The sequence below is a fragment of the Sodiomyces alkalinus genome, assembly GCF_003711515.1.
Source record: "Sodiomyces alkalinus F11 unplaced genomic scaffold SODALscaffold_10, whole genome shotgun sequence".
In the NCBI taxonomy this organism is placed as follows: domain Eukaryota; kingdom Fungi; phylum Ascomycota; class Sordariomycetes; order Glomerellales; family Plectosphaerellaceae; genus Sodiomyces; species Sodiomyces alkalinus.
In genome coordinates, this window is record NW_021167088.1 from 1,767,585 (window position 1) to 1,785,875 (window position 18,291).

The window sequence follows — 18,291 nt, forward strand, 5'->3', positions numbered from 1 at the left end:
GTACTCGGTACTTTAAACGTTATGTGTCGACTCGCTCGACTTTTCGACCCTTGCTTTTGCCATCTAAGGTATTTGTTTGAGACGTCAGCTGTCCATATTCAATAGCGCTGCCATCGCGAGTCTTGCCCACACAACATCCACTACGCTTGCTTCCTTTCTCTGTCTGTGACACTTTGATTCACGAGGACCACCCATCCTATCTGACGGAAAAGGAAGAGGGGTGCTAGACCGGTGTTGGGACGAGTGGTTTTCAGTGGACTGACTGTCTGACTGGACCTGACTGGACCTGACCGAATTCACTGTTAACTGGCTCGACCAGTGTAAGTTGTGATGGTTGTCGCTCATATTTTGCACGTTCACGCGCCTGTCGACCTGACTGACTCTCTCTTTCTCTCTCTCTCTCTCTCTCAGTAGCCGAACGATTGCCTCCGTGCTTCGAACTTCGCCCCATCCATTTCTTGCAACACTAATAAGAACTACATACCTACCCGGCGACTGCCGCCCCACATTGCCTGGGTAGTCCACCCATCTACCGAACCACCCCGGGGCCTTTTTTCACCCCAACATCCAAACATGACATCGGTCGACGATGGGCTTAGCGCGTCGTCTACCGGGCAAGGGGGGCAGTCTATTCGGACAGTTCCCCACGATGCACATGTATGTACGGAGCAGAGGTAGGCGCGGACGTGGGTGGATGATATCCCCTGGGCGAAGATGATATAGTAAGGCCGACGAAGCCGCCGGCTTGGGGGTCTCTTCGTCTGCTGCCGCTTCTGCTTCCTGCTTTTTCATACCGGTTATGATCTTATGATCAGGTTCCTCGATTACGGGCAAGAGACGTTACTTTCCTTCACCCTACACTTACCGAATACCACCGTCCCATTTCTTGATTGCTCCTCGAAAAGACTCCGTCATCTGTCTCTTGAATCACTCTTGGTTAGAGCTCTCCCTTACCTCCTCATCTCCACTCTTCCCACAGCAGCCCACGCGCACTAGGTCGCGCAGGCTGAGGCTCGGTCTCAGTTTCAGTGCCAGCCTCATTCTCAGTCTCATATTCCTTCTTCACTTCTAGCCTTTCCCTATTCAAAATCCATCTTCTTCGCGAGCAGGCCTCGTCTATCTGCCAGCCTACGAAGTCGGAGTACTTTGTACAGACTACATATTCGCACAATACACCGAACCCAACGCCTTCCCGATAAGGCCTCGATCGCCCGTCCCAGTTGTCCGTGTGGCCGGGATCTCCACCACCGGCGTAACCCGCGTGCCTCCGGGGTAAGTGGCTAGTTACATGTAACATGTGTTCCAGCTCCCAGCCCAGCTCTCCAGTACCCCCCTTTCTCGTGTTTCGTTCCCTCGCATTCCCGGCTGTGCCTCTGCGTCTCTGCTGCTCTGCCCCTCATTCTCTGCCGTCTCTGTCCACCTTGCTACCGCCCTGGATCTTTTGTCTACCCCTCCTCTCACAAGTCCCGACTCCCGAGGCCGCGTCTCCTCCTCCTAAGAGGTCTCGTATAAGCGAGAACACATATTGGGAAAGACGTTCTCTACCTGGCATGCATCAGTGATTCTCTGCCAGCTGTAAGTGAGACGCAAGTCAACAGGTCAACAGGCCACAGGTCGCAAGTCACAGGTGGAACCAGGAGCTCAGAACATTGGCGATGCCGAGAGTCCGGATCGACGGTAGCATCAACGACGGGGGCTGGATTGCAGTGGTATTATTGCCGATCCATTCACCGTGCCCGGGCTGTCTTCCCAAGGTACCCATTAAACTGTCCCCCAGAAGCCAAGTGGCCATCATTGCATTCAAATGCTCGTCCGGTCAATATAAAGGGTGATGGGTCTAGAGTGGACTAGAGTGGAAGGAATATAAATCACTTCTTGTTCCTTGAGTCTGGACTGGCAGGCACTTGGTCTTTTTATCACTATCACCTTCCCTGTTTTTGTACCCCTTCATTCCCCTTCTCTTTCCATTCCCATCGCCAGGTCAGTGGCCACTAAGCATCAAATCACTCATTCTCTTCTAACGGGGTATAAGAGAAAACAAAACAGAAAGACTTCTCTTCTAGAGATCTCTTCAGCTTTCGAGATCCTCATTGTCATTGTCAACGCCAAAGAAGGGTACGTTGAGGTTGTCAACCCAGCGAGTTCTTGTCTGAGCCAAGGAGAGTTGACTTAAATACGTTGTTACTTTTGTCACTCGTTCCGCGATTCCCTTCCTTCCTCCTAGATAGTATACTATCAGAGTTTGTTTCCCCTTCCCGGCCCCTCGCTTGTTTGCTCGCTTAATATCTGGAGGTTTTCTTGTTTTCGCTTCCTCTGCCTAAATCCTCTCCCTTCGTCACACAACACATGCACACCCACTTCCCTATATTCTTCAACAATCCTTCTCCCTCCCTCCCTCCCTCCTTCCTTCTCTCTCTCTCTCATTTCAACCATCACACACTCTTTTACAAACCATCACCTTCATTCTTAACTGAGTCCCGAGTCCTGACCAGCATCAACTTATTTAGAGTCTCTCACTCGACCAACGACGCTCCTTTTCTCCTAACCGATCCCAAAACATATCGGTGGCGTGTTGGTTCATCATGATGGGCCTCGCGTCGGTCGTCACGACCTTCCTTGTGGCCTCGCGCCTCTTCTCCCTGTCGGCTGCCGCTCCCACCGCTGCCGCTGACCCTGCCCCCCAGGATAACTCCGCCACCGCTGCCTCCGACTGGTGGTTCGCTCAGATCGAGCGTGAGGGAGCTGCTGCCTTTGGTACCCAGGGCTACCAAGTCTTCCGTAATGTCAAGGACTTTGGTGCCGTCGGTGATGGCATCACCGATGACACCGATGCCATTAACCGAGCCATGTCTTCGGGCGACCGTTGCTACTTTGGCTGCGACTCGCAGACCACCACCCCCGGCCTCGTTTACTTCCCTCCCGGCATCTACCTCGTCAGCAGGCCCCTGATTCCCATGTACTACACCCACATGGTCGGCGACCTGCATAACCCCCCTACCCTGCGCGCCGCCCCCAACTTCGCCGGCATGGCCGTCGTCGACGCCAACCCCTATGACAACCAGGGCAACAACGCCTGGACAAACCAGAACAACTTCTTCCGCCAGATGCGCAACTTCATCGTCGACCTGACCGCCCAGCCCGCCTCCACTGGCACCGGCATCCACTGGCAGGTGGCCCAGGCCACCAGCCTGCAGAACATCGTCTTCAACATGCACCGCGGCGGCGCTCAGCAGGGCATCTTCATCGACAACGGCTCGGGCGGCTTCATGACCGACCTCGTCTTCAACGGCGGCCGGTTCGGCATGTTCATCGGCAGCCAGCAGTTCACCACACGCAACCTGACCTTCAACCACTGCGACACCGCCATCTTCATGAACTGGAACTGGCTCTGGACCTTCCACGGCCTCAACATTAACAACTGCAACATCGGCATCAACATGGCCAACGGGGGCCACATCGACGCCCAGACCGTCGGCTCCGTCCTCCTCCTCGACAGCACCATCTGCGCCACCGATGTCGGTATCATGCAGGCCCATGACCCTTCGTCCTCCTGGACCAACGGCACTCTGATCCTCGACAATGTTGACATGTCCTCCGGCGTGCGCGCCGCCGTCCAAAACGAAGTCACCGGCCGCGTCGTCCTCGAAGGCAACCGGGTCATCTCTTCGTGGGCCCAGGGCCGCGCTTACACCCCGCAGAACGGCGGTGAGGACATCCAGGGCCCGCAGACCGCCGTGCAGCGCCCGGCCTCGCTCGTCGATTCCAACGGCCGCTTCGTCGCCCGCAGCAAGCCCCAGTATGGTGATGTTCCCGCCTCCCGCTTCCTCCGCGCCAAGGCCCACGGTTGTGCTGGCGACGGCTCCACCGACGACACCGCCGCCATCCAGGCTCTCCTCAACAGCGCCGGCCCCGACGACGTCGTCTACTTTGACCACGGCGCCTACATCATCACCGACACTGTGCAGGTCCCCAAGAACACCCGCATCATCGGTGAGATCTGGCCGCTCCTCATGGCCGGCGGCAACACCAACTTCCAGGACCAGGCTAACCCCAAGCCGATGCTCCGCGTCGGCCAACCGGGCGACGTCGGCACCTTCGAGATGATCGATTTCATGATCGAGACCCAGGGCCCCCAGCCGGGTGCCATCCTGATGGAGTTCAACATCGAGGGCAGCTCCCCCGGCGCCGCCGGCCTCTGGGACGTCCACTTCCGCATCGGCGGCTCGGCCGGCACGCGCTTGCAGTCGGACACGTGCGCTAAGACCCCTGAATTCACCACCACACCCAACCCGGAGTGCGTCGGCAGCTGGATGCTGACCCACATCACCGAGTCTTCGTCGGGCTATTTCGAGAACGTCTGGTGGTGGGTGTCGGACCACGAGCTGGACCTGCCGGGCTGGGGCCAGATCAACATATACAACGGCCGCGGCGTGCTCATCGAGTCCACCAAGGGTGCCTGGTTCTGGGGCACCGCCTCGGAGCACAACGTGTTCTACAACTACCAGTTCAACTCGGCCGACAATGTCTTCCTGGGCCACATCCAGACCGAGACGGCCTACTTCCAGGGCAACCCGGATGCCTTGGTCCCCTTCAGCCCGCACACCGAGGGACCCTGGCTTGACCCAGACTTTGAGGCGTTTTGCTCCCAGCACGCCATCCAGAACGGCCGCTGCGCCCGTACCTGGGGCGTCAGGGCCATCGACTCTAACCACATCTTTCTGTTCGGCGCTGGCATGTACTCCTTCTTCGACAACTATGCCCAGCAGTGCGTCCCGGAGAACAACTGCCAGGACCACATGACTTTGCTCGAGAACAGCTCGGTTCACTTTTACGGCATCAGCACCAAGGCGGCCGTCAGCATGATTACCGTTGAGGGGAACAATGTCGCCCTTGACAGGGACAACCGGAACAGTTTCTGTGCTACCTTGGCTACCTTCCAGTCATGATCTCGGGGGGGTTTTTTTTCGCTCTCCTTTTCTCTCCCGAACGGATGGACGGATGAAGACTTTTTCTTTTCCCACTTTAGCTGCAGATGTCTCCAGCGCTGCTGACCGGTCGTGTTTTCCTCCCTTTGCTCTTTCCACTTTCGTAGATACCCTATGTTCGCCCCCTCGACATCCCCTCGGCTTTTTTCTTTTCGCCCGTCCTCGACTTATGGTCTCAGGGTGTGGCTTGATTGTGTTTTACTGGTCTTGCTGAACTGGAGGGGAATCAAGAATACCATGTGCTCGAGGGGAAGGGTTGACCTAACGAAGCGGCAGGAAATGGGGTGCCGAGACTTCCAAGTTCCAGGCATGCCGCATGCAATTGCAGACGGATGTATATAGCTAAGCTGTCTAATGAAAAGTCTTTTTCTGGTAGTCCCAATCATGGCTCGACTTTGTAGGAGACATAGAGAGCATCACTTGCATCGAGTTCACTGACAAGCGAAGATAAGAGTTGGCAAGTTCATGTTAGAACCTGGGAACCGTCGGCGTGATCGGTGTGTCCGATAGAATTCGGTGTAGCTTAGGTAAACTCAAGGTGTGCCGGTATTGTTTCGGTATTGTTTCGGTGTGGCAAAAGTACGAAAACGTGAGTAGTCAGCTGACTCGCTTATGTGGAGCGGGGAAGTAGTACCTTGGGAGGTACGTACCCTCACAGCAGGCAGACGTCATAGCTGGCTCCAAAGTTTCCAATTTCCTTGGCAATTCCCAGTTTCACCTTCAGCTTTATCCCTTCATTCAGTCCTTGCACAAACACCACGGATTGCAACTACGCTGTCAATGCAATAACGCAGGAATATACCGCCTGCCCTCCATCACCATCATGGACGACACCCCACCGTCGACGAACCTCCGCTCGTCTGCCAAAACCCGCCGGGCCCTCGCCGAAGAACGACACGCCATGTCTTCCTCCTCGCCGTCGTCTCCCTATCCTCCTTCCACCGCCACGACAGGCTCCCTGGTACCGACAAGACGCAACTCTCCTTTCCTTCCCACACCACTCGAGACCGCCATCCTGGCCCTCTTCCCCGCCCTCCTCGCCTTCGGGACCCTCTTCTCCGTCCTCTCCCCGCAAGTGCGCCGCGCCGAGTTCGACCCGACCACCCAATCCCACGCGCAACATCCGGACGAGGCGCCGGGCTACTTCGCGCGAAAAGATAACCTGTTGAACGTCTTCTTCGTCAAGAGGGGGTGGTTCTGGACTACCGTCGCTTTCGCCGCTTTCGTCCTCACCCACCCCACCTTCCGCGGCGGTCGCGGTGCCGGCGGCGGCTCTTCCCCGAAGCGATTCGTCACCGCGTGCACCAGATGGGCCCTGATTACGGGCGCCTGGTTCGCGGCGACGCAGTGGTGCTTTGGCCCGCCGTTGATTGATCGCCATTTCATGTTGACGGGGGGCCGGTGTGAGGTCGTGTTGCAGGAGGCGCGGGAGCTGGAGAAGGCCGCCGCTTTGGATACGGGGCACGTGCTTAGCGCGCTTGCGTGCAAGTCTGCCGGTGGGGCGTGGAAGGGCGGCCATGACATCTCGGGTCATGTGTTCATGCTTGTGCTCTCCAGTGGCTTTCTCCTTTCCGAGGTCGGTTGGGTGTATTGGCGGCACCGGGGACGGAGGGATGATCGCAGCATCGTTATGCACGATAGGGCTGTCAAGGGAGCTGGTGTTGAGGCTGATTCCACGACGGAGAGGACTGGGGGTCGCCCAGAAGATGCTCTCGCTCTTGGGGGGAAGGCAGTGGCCGTAGTGGTTGGTTTGAACTGCTGGATGTTGCTCATGACCGCCATCTACTTTCATACTTGGTTTGAGAAGGTACGTGCCATTATGACAAGACTTGAAGAGTGGGTTGCACATTGTGGAAGGCGGAAAGTTGCTGACTATTTGTCTCTTGGATAGGTTACGGGCCTTGTCGCTTCCGCCATTGCACTCTACGCCGTTTACATCCTACCCAGGTTCGTCCCTGCCCTGCGCCAGATCGTTGGTCTGCCAGGAGCATGATAGATAGCAAGCGTCCCGGAGCCCTCCAAATCATATCGGACTCCCATTCTCATTCGAAGACGATCCGAGGAATACGACCGCCTCGTCGTCTTATATAGATACTTCCCTTTTCCCCCCCTACTTCTTGTCTTGGTCGAACATTTAATGTGAACTAGGGGGAGATGGGAGACATACGTGGACTCGATGCATCCGACACCTTCTCGGGAGAGATAGATGAGTGACGAATAGAAAGATACCAATTCCCGACTTCAAACTGCACAGCTGTGACGTCCAGTCTTCTTCAATCGGTCTCTGCTCACATATCATCGCAGACTCGTCTTCGTTTGACGTGCGGCAATATCCAGCAATGCAACAAGGGGAGCAAGCCGCAAACGCCTGTGCCTGCACCTATGTTTCGGTCAGTACCTACTTCCAAGTGAAGCCCCAATGAGAGACCAGGGTAGGAGAAACGGGGATTCAACATGCGTACCTAGGACTCGTCTTCCTCCCATCATACTGCTTCCCTATCACAGCATCAGGCAGAGAGGAACAGACGGGTAGAAAGACGGCTATTTCCACGATATCCTTCTGCCCTTCACTGGCACTCGACCATGCTCTTTCGCCTGTTGGGCCTCATTTAATGAGGTCAGGCTGATCTAAGCCTCCGGACGTGCGAACCCGTGGACTAGCGGACTAGTGGACCAAGCTCGACCTGGTGTTTGCAAGCGTCGTTCGCAAGCCTCTCGCCACCAGGACCAGGACCAAACTGGGGGGGCACCGTACCATGGTCCCATTAGCGATTCCGACTTCGGATTTCCCGATGCCTTCCGCGGGGTGCACCGGAAAACATCTTATGAATCGAGAACTACGGCGACTGCTCTATCGGGTCAGGGGCCAGGGCACTATAATCGACGCTCTTGGACCGGGCAAGAACTACGAAGAACCGTTTGGACGGGATTTTTTTCCACGGGATCCATGGTACCGTCCGGTAGCCGGCGATTCTCACCCCCCTGGCTCTCGCCTATGATGCCCTCTCCACAGGCCATGATGACTTTGCAACGCTTCAGTCTGCCGTGTATGTTTTCTCTATGACAGGTGACAGCTTCAGGAGTCTAGGAGATGGTAAGGTGTGGTCCATGCATCCGTGGACGGTGGCATACGTGTCTCACGCCTTCGCTGGCCATAAGTGTCTCACAGGGACTCACACCTCTTCCGTCACAAGTACGTGGAAAGAAGGAATTCGATCGTTGCGCTCGGTGACCAGACCTCAACGACGTGTTTGGTTCATGGTTCCTATTGCTCCAAAGGTGCTGGAAGCTTACATCCAGGTCCTCTTGGCTGGTCTACTAGCCTACTATCACGCGACGTAACACTGCACAAAGTGCTTCAGTTTATACCAGTAACGAGAGCTGGGATCTACGAATACTCAAACTTGAGTGATCGTCACGGCTCAAAACTTTCCTTGGTCGAGTCTTGCACCAATGCACAGCTTACCCCGGGACTATTGATGCCACCTACCTGCTGCCGCATTTGAAGACAAACATTACCTCTTATGAAATCGCTGCCCCAAGTCCCCAACCCCCCCAAAAGAAAATCCGATGAGGTAAACGCCACCCACGGTTGTCGTAGGCTAAACTGGAACCTGCAAGGTTTCTCGGCCTCATCCGCAGCGTTGCATCGAGGAGGCTCTTTCCGAACACGATGAATCGGAGCATATGACCGTGGACCCCATCACTGGATCACTGGCAGCGGCATACTGTAGGTGTATGTCGATTATTCTCTACCTACACCACGCAGGCGGGATTTGGTGAACCCCCACTTCACATGCAAACATCCGACTCTCTGCCAGTAGGATCCATGCCACGCCACTTTGACCCGAAGGAAAAACGAACTGGTCATTTTTCCCCCTTCGTCCTTTTTTTTTTTTTGCTTGGGACGGTGCTGTACTGGTAACTAGTGTCTCGGTGTTAGTAACTTAGTACGGAAAGGGGAAAGCAGAGAGACTTTTGACAACCTGACACATGTGACCTGCTTCTGATATGTGACAATGGTAGATGGTTTGCCTTTGCCACTTCGTCTTGACGGTTGATCCGTCTTTAGCTCCCACCGTTGCAGGAGAAAAATTCCGGATCAACGCAGGCATAACGACAAACGCAAGCAAACCGACCCCGATGGCGTCTCTCCTCATCCTCCCTTAATCTTCCAGAATCCGGGACCTCCACCACCTCGCTGAGATGTGTTCGAGTTATAGCGGTCAACCCCAGATCGACTACCGTGTGTCGGTAAAAACGAATAGGAGTTCCTCGAGGGGAACTGCAACCTGCTCTGCTCCCGCCTCCAGGCGTTCAACCATTCGTGGATACGTGGTTTATGCAGAGTATTCTGCACATCTCCTTCCAGCGTCTCGCAAATCATAGTCCATCTTCAGGATGACCGTACCGGGAACCAGGTGGTTAAGGTTCTGGTTGGGCTCATGCACGATTCCAGCTTTCCGGGCGGTGGACCGGTGTTGACTGTTGACGGGCCATTGGCCATCGAGCTGTCAATGTGTCAAAGACTGGGCATTCCTGATCCTTGCAGGGTGGCCAATGCCGGTCAGCCAGGTGGGCGAGGATCCGAAGTGCGCCAAGTATTCGTTGTCTTCGCTCTTCTCTCTCGTTTTGCCTTCCCTAAGCCCTTGCCATAGGGACAAGTCAACTTGTCAAGAGGGGGGGCGGGGTCGATCTTATGCGGTATCTGAGACGCCATGCCGGCCGGGTAAAGATTCTGCTGACGGAAACATGTATACATTACACACTCTTGGCCATGATGCGAAGATTAGCCTGGGCAATCCAGTAGAACCGGGCCTCCTTTAGGAAAAGACATAGTGTCCAAACGTGACAAAGTCGAAGCTAGGGCATGGTCCTTGAGATCTGGTCAGAATGATAAGGCATGTGGTCTGCCTCTTCACACTGCCTGTCATAACCCAACCCGCACCCAGGCCTCCTCGTTTTCTATCCGAAGACTTTATTAGACCCTCTTTCCGTCCAAACCCTGGTAAAACGAAGATCTCTATAATCAACCCCGGCTTCCGGATTCTCCCCGGGGTGCCGTATAAGGAGATGCCCCTACGAGAAGAGGCTCTTGGGGCCCACCCCAAGCTAACCTTTTGGGCAACGTCCCTGACGCTTTGAGAAGTGCGGGTATTTCTCTCTCTGCCTCGCAGTGTTTCTTCAAGTTGCAGGTGATATCAGGCCCCGGTCTCTGACGGGAAGGTGAAATTTGATTTTACCAAAATGTGACCTGTCTGATCCGTGAAATCATCAAGGGACGAGGGAAAGGGGGATGGACTTGATAGCTCAGCTCGTCGTATTAGAAAGACAACGGTCACCTTATTTTATGTTTGAGCTCGCTAACCGTCTCGTGGTCGTTTTCTTTTGTTCTCGACTGGAAGTTCTCTTCGCAAAGAAAACTATCGTTGTCTTGGAGTGATTCTGTCATCCCGGGGAACGAGTACGACTACGGAACGCCATCTAGGTCCCCAGACGACGCATTGCCTTACTGTTCCTCCACATATTCCACCCAAGAATCCAGGATAAGGGAAGCCGTAAAGGCTGAAGCCGAGTTAGCTAGCACCCTCCCTCTCCGTTGTCCCCCTTCTTCGGGATTCACCGCTCGTGGGCACCACTAACAATATGGCCTGTCTATCAGTCCGTAGACGTCGATATTGGGCATCTTTCACTGAGAAAACCAACGGAGGCTGACCTGATCCCGGCCGGCAGGGCCTTGTATAACCAAACACGTACTGGTCCTCGCCCTCCACCGCCGGCCAGTCACGTACAAGCCCAACCATCATAGGTTATCTCTCTTGTTGTTCTCTCCTTTGAGTTCTCTCTCGGCCGAGCTCTAAGCCCACCGCGCATGTCTGACCGCACCGCCGAACTCTCAACCCATTCCTCTCGACGGTCTGTCTCTCGTTTCCCCGCCCTTCCATGCATACGGTAGACGACATTGCCAACTACACACTCGCAGCAGCGTCTCAGACAACGCGCAGAAGGACTCCATAGAAGGTGTAGAAGAAGCGGTGAAGGGAGGAAACCCGAAATATCACCCACCAGATAACAGAGTATACAACATGGCTGTTTCATTGCCCTTCCAAGGGCTCAAAGACGCCATGTTTATGAGCAGCACTGCACCCGAGCTCGCCTTTCACGACGTCGAGTCAGAAGACTTTACTCTCAAACAGGTCTATCCTTTTCATTTTCGTCACCCCTATTATCACCGCCATCGTATTCAGCCGTGGAGCCAGGTTGGCTGTCACCATCGGCCTAACTATCCCTGGCCCGTGATCAGGGGGCGCCCAACTTTCGAGATTTTATCCTCACAGAACGAGCACGCAGGGACAAAAGGAGCGTCAGTCCCGCAGGCGACGGTTTCAGCCCATATTCCCGGTACCTTGACGTGGCCTAGTACCCCTGGAAGCTCAGATTCTGGAGCGTCACCGGCACAGCAGCAGCAGCAGCAACAACAGCAGCAGGGAGTTCTTCCTCAGGACTCCCAAGTGACTTGTCAGAACTCAGGCCCCAGCCTTGACTTGGACCTGAGTTTCTTGGGCAGGTCGGGCCATCATCGTCCCCCTTTGAGTGCCGTCCGGTCAACACAGCAGCAGGAACAGCGATTGGTAGAGAGCATAGACAGCCAGCAACATCACAACTCGCCACACGAATTTTGTCCTTGTCCGGGACAACGTCCACTTCAACGGGGAGAGTGCCGAGAATCAGACATTCGTGTCCAGGGCCTCGAATATCCTCCTCGGGGTCAAGGCGTTGCAGCTGCCATGACGAACGTCAAGTTTGATGGCGAGGACTGGTTGCCTGATCCATATGACAGGATGCAGGATCACTACGAGGTATGTAACGATTTCTCTTTTTCTCTTCTTAGTCTCATTGCCATGCTCCATTATTTCATTCTATCACTTGCATCGTGGGTCGACTCTCTGTCTCTTCCTCCTTTTCAATGTTTCGGCACGGGAACAAATTGGATATGATACATGACATGCCCTGTCTGCATATGTTCGATTTTACACAACGTCGAGGTATCGAGTAAATGATGACAACAGGGCTAACGCTGTTTGACTTTGCTTCATAGGCAACTGAACAAGTTCGAGACACCTACATGACTGGCACAGTCAATAACCCCTTTCCATGCTACGACCGCCCGTCTCTCCTCTTCCCTACCATGCAGGCCCAGCAAAATGCTCCGTTCCACGGCCACTCCTATTCTCCTGCTGATGGGGATGGGATGTTGGATCATCTTCTGACCTGGCCCATTTCCACCACTGCCTCGACACCAGCCTTCGCGGGCTTTGCTAACCCGGACGTCTCGGTCATGTCGTTCCCCCTTCTTCAAGGCCAGGAGGGCCTATCCAGCCACCTGTTTCCCAACACAACTATGCCAACCACTCAGGAGCAGCATCAAGAGATGCTGATGTCGCATCAGTCTGCCGCATATACACATTCCACGCAGCTATCAGCAGATCCCAGTGGCAGAGGCGGAGCAAATCCACACGCTCATGCACAGGGCTTTGGACGCTTCTCCTCCACTCCTCTGTCAGCTGGAACAGGACTGGACGTAGACAGCTCTTTCAACTCAGTCGATGGCCCTCTCACCGGGATGCAGGACCATTCCGGGATGCTTCGCAACATGGGCGGGACGGTCGAAACCCACCCTCACTCGCACCCAGCCCTTTGGCTGGGAGCCATGCAGGCGGAGCCGGCTACAACTTTGTCCCCTAAAGATCTCCCTCTCCGAGGGGATCTCTCTCCGGTGGCTTTCACTGACGGCCCCTTACCACTGAATCTCCTCGCTACGGATGAGGAAGATGGCCATATTCTGAGCGGGGACCAGGAAGACGAAATCATCTGCGTAAATTTGCGTCAATGTAGGGGATCGTCCCGTACATCGTCGTCAAATCATCCATCAAGAAAAGGCACGAATCGCACGACCACTGCTAAAAAAGGGAGGAAACAACTTCCAGCCAAGGCCAGTTCGGTACCAGCCCATCGCAACTCCCAAACTGCCCATAAAATGGTATCACCGCCCCCGTCACCCTCCGCACGACGGTCTTCCAAGAAAATGCAGCCAAGACCATCATCTCCTCGGAAGGTTCTCCCTTCCCCTCGCCTCCTCCAGCCACGGCCCCTGAAAGTGTCGTCAGGACGGACAGAGGATAACAAAGCGACAGACACGCGCCGAACAGACGAGCAATATCCGAGAGTGAGCTCTCGTCTATCTCCTACACCCTCAACTCTTCCCTATTCGGACACGATAGGCACCAGTAACAACAGTACTATTACGCCTCCAATCCCATTCACACAGGCAACAGCGGACAGGATAGCCAGAGACGAATTCCTCCTGGTGTCGAAGCGCAAGGGCATGACGTACCGCGAGATCAGGGCAGCTGGGGGGTTCACAGAGGCAGAGAGCACGCTGCGAGGGCGGTACAGGACGTTGACGAAGAGTCGAGAGGAGAGGGTTCGCAAACCTGAGTGGAGCGAGAAGGATGTATGGCCCCCCCCCCCAATCTATCCAAGAGAGTTGAGCTATCGCTCTCTTACCTTTGGATATAGCGAATGCTGACTTTCGGACCACGCAGATCGAGCTCCTCAAAAAGGCTGTGCGCAAGTTCACCAGGGGCATGGGACCCGAGGCGGCCAAGGTGCCTTGGAAGCAGGTGGCGGAATATATCCATCAGAAAGGGGGGTCGTATTTGTTTGGGAATGCGACGTGTCGGAAGAAGTGGGACGAGTTGGCAGTGGCTGAGCGGTAGAGAAACGCAAGATGACGACGGTGGAATTGTTATTCGTTTTTTGTCTTCTTTTCTTTTCGTTTCCTTTCTTTTTTTCTTTTTCCTACGCAACTTGGGTTATAACGAGTGAGCATATGAAGAGCGCGACGGGGCTAGGGTGGCGGCAAGTTCGGCCACAGCTTGGGATATTGTTTCTCGATGCTTTTGCTCTACAGCGTTATGAGGTTCTCTAAATGTCACCTATCTCGATTTTCCAGGTCTGTTCTATGTATGTTACATCCTCCTGGTCTAAGGCAGGATTTATGTTTAATAGTTGCTCCCAGCCCTTATAAGAAACACGTGCCAAAACCCACCATCCCGTCTTCCTTCATCCACCTTCTCTCGGTCCTTGATCTGTTATCCATGAGGTGGCTGTGTCAGAGTCTGACATTCCGCTAAGCATCGAGTGGCAGACCAATCTTGCCCAACACGTCCAAAAGGACCCGCCCATTGCCATCATTCCGAATAGTATCCCACTCGGCCTGGCTCTTGACCAAAGCCGTCCCAGCCAGCACAGTCCCGTTGAGGCTCAGCGTGCCCACGAGATCCCCATTACTCGAGACGATGGTAGCGCCCTCGGCTCGTCGCGGACAAATAACCAGCGCATTCCGTGTCATGGCCATGTTGTAGCTGATCTGCGCAGGCTCGCCGTCCACCTTCGCCGTGACACTCTCGTTAATCTCCGTTCCTGGGAGAGAATGGTCCCGCATGGCCTCGACTGCTTGTCGATATAGTGTCAGGTAGATTGCATGGAGCTCCTCCCCAGTCATCCCGGCCGAGATGGCGCCGGCAAATGTCCTGAACGGTGTTTCAACTGTCCGGCCCCCCACAAGCCGGTTGGCGAGCACATCCCAGGCCGTCGGGTCCTCCAGGCCATCCTTCATCCGCGCCACGGGCAAGAGTTGTAGATGCCTGTGTGGCTGGCTGGCACCGGAGTGCGGTCCGCTGTTGAAGAACACATAGAGTTGCCCCTCGGCACCTTTCTCGTGGTATGCATTGATACAGGCGTATGCCGCTTCGAGGTCATCTGGTTCGAGAAGGTGGGTTTGTGGTTTGAACTTCTTCGTGGCGAGGATGAAGTGTTCAGGGACAACGGCGAACTTGTTTAGGACGAGGTTATGGGATGGAGGAAGGTCGGTGATGAAGAGAGGGCCGTTCTCGGGGTTCTCGAAGGGGTTGAAGGGTTTATGGGGGGATTCGGGGGAGGGATTCGTGCGAGGGGCGGATGGTTTGTTCGCGAGGGCGGGCGAGAAGCGTAATTGTAACTGGAGGGCATCGATCATTACATGTGGTTTCTCATAGAGTTCAGAACGTTGTACGGCATGGGTAAAAAGGAGAGACAGCTCCCGAGCTGGAGAATCTTACGGGGACTGCATTTGCTGTGAGAATAGTCACCTGGGTCGCGTAGTACGTTAGGTCGCTATTGTTTTTGGCGCGAATGAAGGCTGTCCGCACGACATCCGGGAGGTTGTTAGGTGCTGTGATCGGAGGCATGACAAGGCTGGACTGGCGCGAACATGAATTGAACTAGTGCGGACTGTCGAAGCTGTCGAAGGATTGATTGGGATGGAGGGGTCGAGGGGATCACTGAAGATGGACGGACGACGAGGCGAGCCTGGAGGATAAGTATGGAGGTCATTCTGTCCGGCGACCGTCACCAGCTGGCAGCATATCGAGTACAGAGTGTCCGGACTTGAGTTGGGAGAATAATTATCGTGACCGTAGTCGAATCCAAGAGGTGTACGCGATGTTCGTTATATTTCCAGACCAAGAGGCCGATATGTCATTCTATCATATGCATCAAATCCGATTCTATTATGTGCCCAAATCTAGTCGTCCCACTCCTCGTCCAGCTGATCAATCAAACGGTTCTCGTCTTCCCTACTCCGGCCGCGACGGGGCGACCCGGCGAGATGGTGATATCCGCGTCTTTTGGGAATAAGTCGACCACACGACGATGTGGCAATGATGAACATGTCCTGTTGACGCGAAGAGTAGAAAACCAAGTTAGAGTGAGAGTTAAACCGGAAACGAAAACCGAAAGGAGGAAGTAGAGTAGACGAAGACCCATATCACTTCCACCACCGGGACAATAGTCCCGTTTCCCACTTTGACCGCGACAAAGGACCACCAACAAAAGTGCCCGGCAAACGCAAGCAGGAAGAGCAGAGCAGGGCGGGACCTACGCAGATGAAGCTCCAAATGCCGACCCACAGCGTGTAGTTGGGGAGCTGGCGCCAGCCGCGGGCGTGGGCCACGGTGCGCTGGTAGAAGATGCCGCCGCCGAAGTAGACGAGTACAGTGATGGCGAGGATGATGGCGAAGACGCTCCCTGGGCCAACGCTGCCTGGCTGGTGGGGTTCCGCCCGGGCGCAGGCGTGCTGCGACCGCACCTCGAAGAAGTAGGCGCAGTCGTCCGGGTCGGCCGCCACAAAGGAGATGCCAGCCTGGCCGCCGAGGTGTTCCGGCTCGCAATGGAAGGACAGAGTGGCCGACTTGCGGCGGGGATGGTGGTCAACCTCGTCGTCGTCGGCCTTCTTCGCCTCGTTTTTGTTCGTATCTTCGTCGTTTGGGTTATCATCGTCTTCGTCGTCAGTGATGTACGTGTCATAGTGTCGCATTCGGTCAGTGCTGTCGTCAGAAACCGGTACGGAGGAGATTTCGGTGGACGTGTCTCGAATCGTCCTGTTGCGACTCTTGGACGACTTGGATCCGCCACAAGGAGAACCGTCGGTGTATTGCAGGACAACCATGCGGCCGTGACTTTGGAGGTCAAATGATTGCTGCCTGTGGCGCGTTGAATGTTCCACCAGTCAGAGTCACCCGGAAAGAATTAAAGGGAGAAAGAGGCGACAAACCCTATTGAGTAGATCTCGCCCTTGTATGTGTAGTAGGCGCTGACGTTCTTCCATTCCGCCTTGCCGAGTCCGACTACATCTTCGACGGGGTCTAAAACGGATCCGCATATGTTGAGTGTAAAGTTACGCCCATAATCGTAGCCTCGAACATGATAATCCTCGGTCGCCCCGTGTTTCTTCGACTTTCCTTCACTTGGTTTGCTGGCAATGGCCGGCCGCAAGTCGAAGAAGGCGCCTGAAGTGTGGGAGTAGGCCGTACATGCGGGTGGTGATGCCGTCGTCGTTGTTTTGGTGTCGGTGTCGGCGGCGTGGCCCTGTGAGGCGCTGAGGAGACCGAGCGCAAATGAGAGCAACAGGCGTGACGTCCGCATCGTGTTTCTGTCTCTAATGGTGATAGAACGAGTGACTGTTGTTCAAGGAACAAAATCGAGCGCCTTCGGAGGCGCGTGATTGAGCGCGTCGCACAGAGATCGGTATTGCACTAGATGATGGCTTGATATGGTGAGAAATGAGAATGCAAACTAATCTCAGCCACGCAATGGATATGCTTTGATCTGCGAAGGACGATTCGTCGGGAGATTGGTGATGTGTTTAACAAGACTCGACAAGGCGACAAGCACGAAGCCACATAGCCATTAGGTTCGTCAGCCTTGTCGCCAGACCTCCTAAGTGTCGTATGGGTACACGGACCACGACGTGGTCCCTAGGGGATCCATACCTGACTAAGGGCTTCGGATCTCGGGGACCTCGGGTATCAGGATATAATAAGGGAGGATACCGGAAAAGACCGGATAGGATCCAAATAATATAGTACCCATAACAAAGTCTTTACTACCTAAATTAAGGGTATAAAAGACTTATATAGATATAACTTAATATAATATATATATACGAGATTTCTGCTTTACTAAGTTAATTATATCAGTGCTATTTTAACGTATAATAGTTATAAGCCCGGCTTATAATGCCTAAACGATATATATTAATAAGGCTACCCCTATTCTACTATAAAAGTAATTATATTTATATAAGCACTCTTAAATAACTATTATCGACCTAATTAGAGTAAGAGTAATTAAGTGATTAAGTAACTTACTAACCTACTTATTAATTTAATTAACTAACCGATAAGTAAGTAAAGATGTCTTTTAATATATCTAATACTAAATAGAAGGTAGCCGCTACTACCCTTATTAACTAAAGGGATTAGGTGATATAGGAGTATAGTATATATAGTAAATCTGCCTCCTACTAGGATAACTATCTTAATTAAAAGCTAAGCGATAAGGAGGCTAACGCCTATCTACTCCTTAAGCCTATACTACCTAATATTCGTAAATACAAAGCCTTTATCGTTAATCCTAATATAACGGAGGATACTATAGCTACCCCGTTTTTATCGTATAGACAGGACTACGACGTGGTCTATAGGGGATCTACTCCCTAACTAAGGGCTTCGGACCTCGGGTATTAGGATATAATAAGGGCGGATACCGGAAAAGACCGGATAGGATCTAAATAATTAGGGGCCTGTTTTCGTACCGAAGGCCTCGGGCTAGACCTATACCGTTAGGGTTAGGGTTAGGGTTAGGGTTAGGGTTAGGGTTAGGGTTAGGGTTAGGGTTAGGGTTAGGGTTAGGGTTAGGGTTA

At 54.0% G+C, this 18,291-nt stretch overlaps 7 protein-coding genes across 7 annotated transcripts; 4 read left to right on the plus strand and 3 right to left on the minus strand.

Moving 5' to 3' along the window:
* Positions 1-573: 573 nt before the first annotated feature.
* On the plus strand, positions 574-2,173 carry SODALDRAFT_363052 (hypothetical protein; the record flags this gene model as incomplete). Its single annotated transcript, XM_028614523.1, has 7 exons — positions 574-657; positions 980-1,046; positions 1,110-1,272; positions 1,307-1,501; positions 1,592-1,815; positions 1,888-1,980; positions 2,064-2,173. 7 exons carry the CDS (start codon positions 574-576, stop codon positions 2,171-2,173), a joined length of 936 nt encoding a protein of 311 aa, XP_028463996.1.
* A 409-nt stretch (positions 2,174-2,582) lies between these two features.
* SODALDRAFT_320620 (glucan 1,3-beta-glucosidase) lies at positions 2,583-4,946 on the plus strand (the record flags this gene model as incomplete). The annotated part of the gene is made up of 1 exon (XM_028609551.1): positions 2,583-4,946. One exon carries the CDS (start codon positions 2,583-2,585, stop codon positions 4,944-4,946), a length of 2,364 nt encoding a protein of 787 aa, XP_028463997.1.
* A 103-nt stretch (positions 4,947-5,049) lies between these two features.
* On the minus strand, positions 5,050-5,409 carry SODALDRAFT_59417 (hypothetical protein). The gene has a single exon (XM_028615518.1). The coding sequence runs from the start codon at positions 5,369-5,371 to the stop codon at positions 5,153-5,155; it is 219 nt and encodes a 72-aa protein (XP_028463998.1). The 5' UTR covers positions 5,372-5,409; the 3' UTR covers positions 5,050-5,152.
* Positions 5,410-5,716: 307 nt separating this feature from the next.
* Positions 5,717-7,225, plus strand: SODALDRAFT_300573 (hypothetical protein). Its single transcript, XM_028608885.1, has 2 exons — positions 5,717-6,792; positions 6,877-7,225. The coding sequence occupies exons 1-2, from the start codon at positions 5,809-5,811 to the stop codon at positions 6,976-6,978; spliced, it is 1,086 nt and encodes a 361-aa protein (XP_028463999.1). The 5' UTR covers positions 5,717-5,808; the 3' UTR covers positions 6,979-7,225.
* A 5,811-nt stretch (positions 7,226-13,036) lies between these two features.
* Positions 13,037-13,907, plus strand: SODALDRAFT_328556 (hypothetical protein). The gene is made up of 2 exons (XM_028610727.1): positions 13,037-13,500; positions 13,592-13,907. The coding sequence occupies exons 1-2, from the start codon at positions 13,072-13,074 to the stop codon at positions 13,763-13,765; spliced, it is 603 nt and encodes a 200-aa protein (XP_028464000.1). The 5' UTR covers positions 13,037-13,071; the 3' UTR covers positions 13,766-13,907.
* Positions 13,906-15,241, minus strand: SODALDRAFT_328557 (ATP adenylyltransferase). Its single transcript, XM_028610728.1, has one exon. The coding sequence runs from the start codon at positions 15,064-15,066 to the stop codon at positions 14,179-14,181; it is 888 nt and encodes a 295-aa protein (XP_028464001.1). The 5' UTR covers positions 15,067-15,241; the 3' UTR covers positions 13,906-14,178.
* Positions 15,242-15,525: 284 nt separating this feature from the next.
* Positions 15,526-17,285, minus strand: SODALDRAFT_328559 (mannose 6-phosphate receptor domain-containing protein). The gene is made up of 3 exons (XM_028610729.1): positions 16,642-17,285; positions 15,970-16,570; positions 15,526-15,762 (listed from the first exon to the last, which is right to left on the minus strand). Exons 1-3 carry the CDS (start codon positions 17,010-17,012, stop codon positions 15,613-15,615), a joined length of 1,122 nt encoding a protein of 373 aa, XP_028464002.1. The 5' UTR covers positions 17,013-17,285; the 3' UTR covers positions 15,526-15,612.
* Between the last annotated feature and the right edge of the window lie 1,006 nt (positions 17,286-18,291).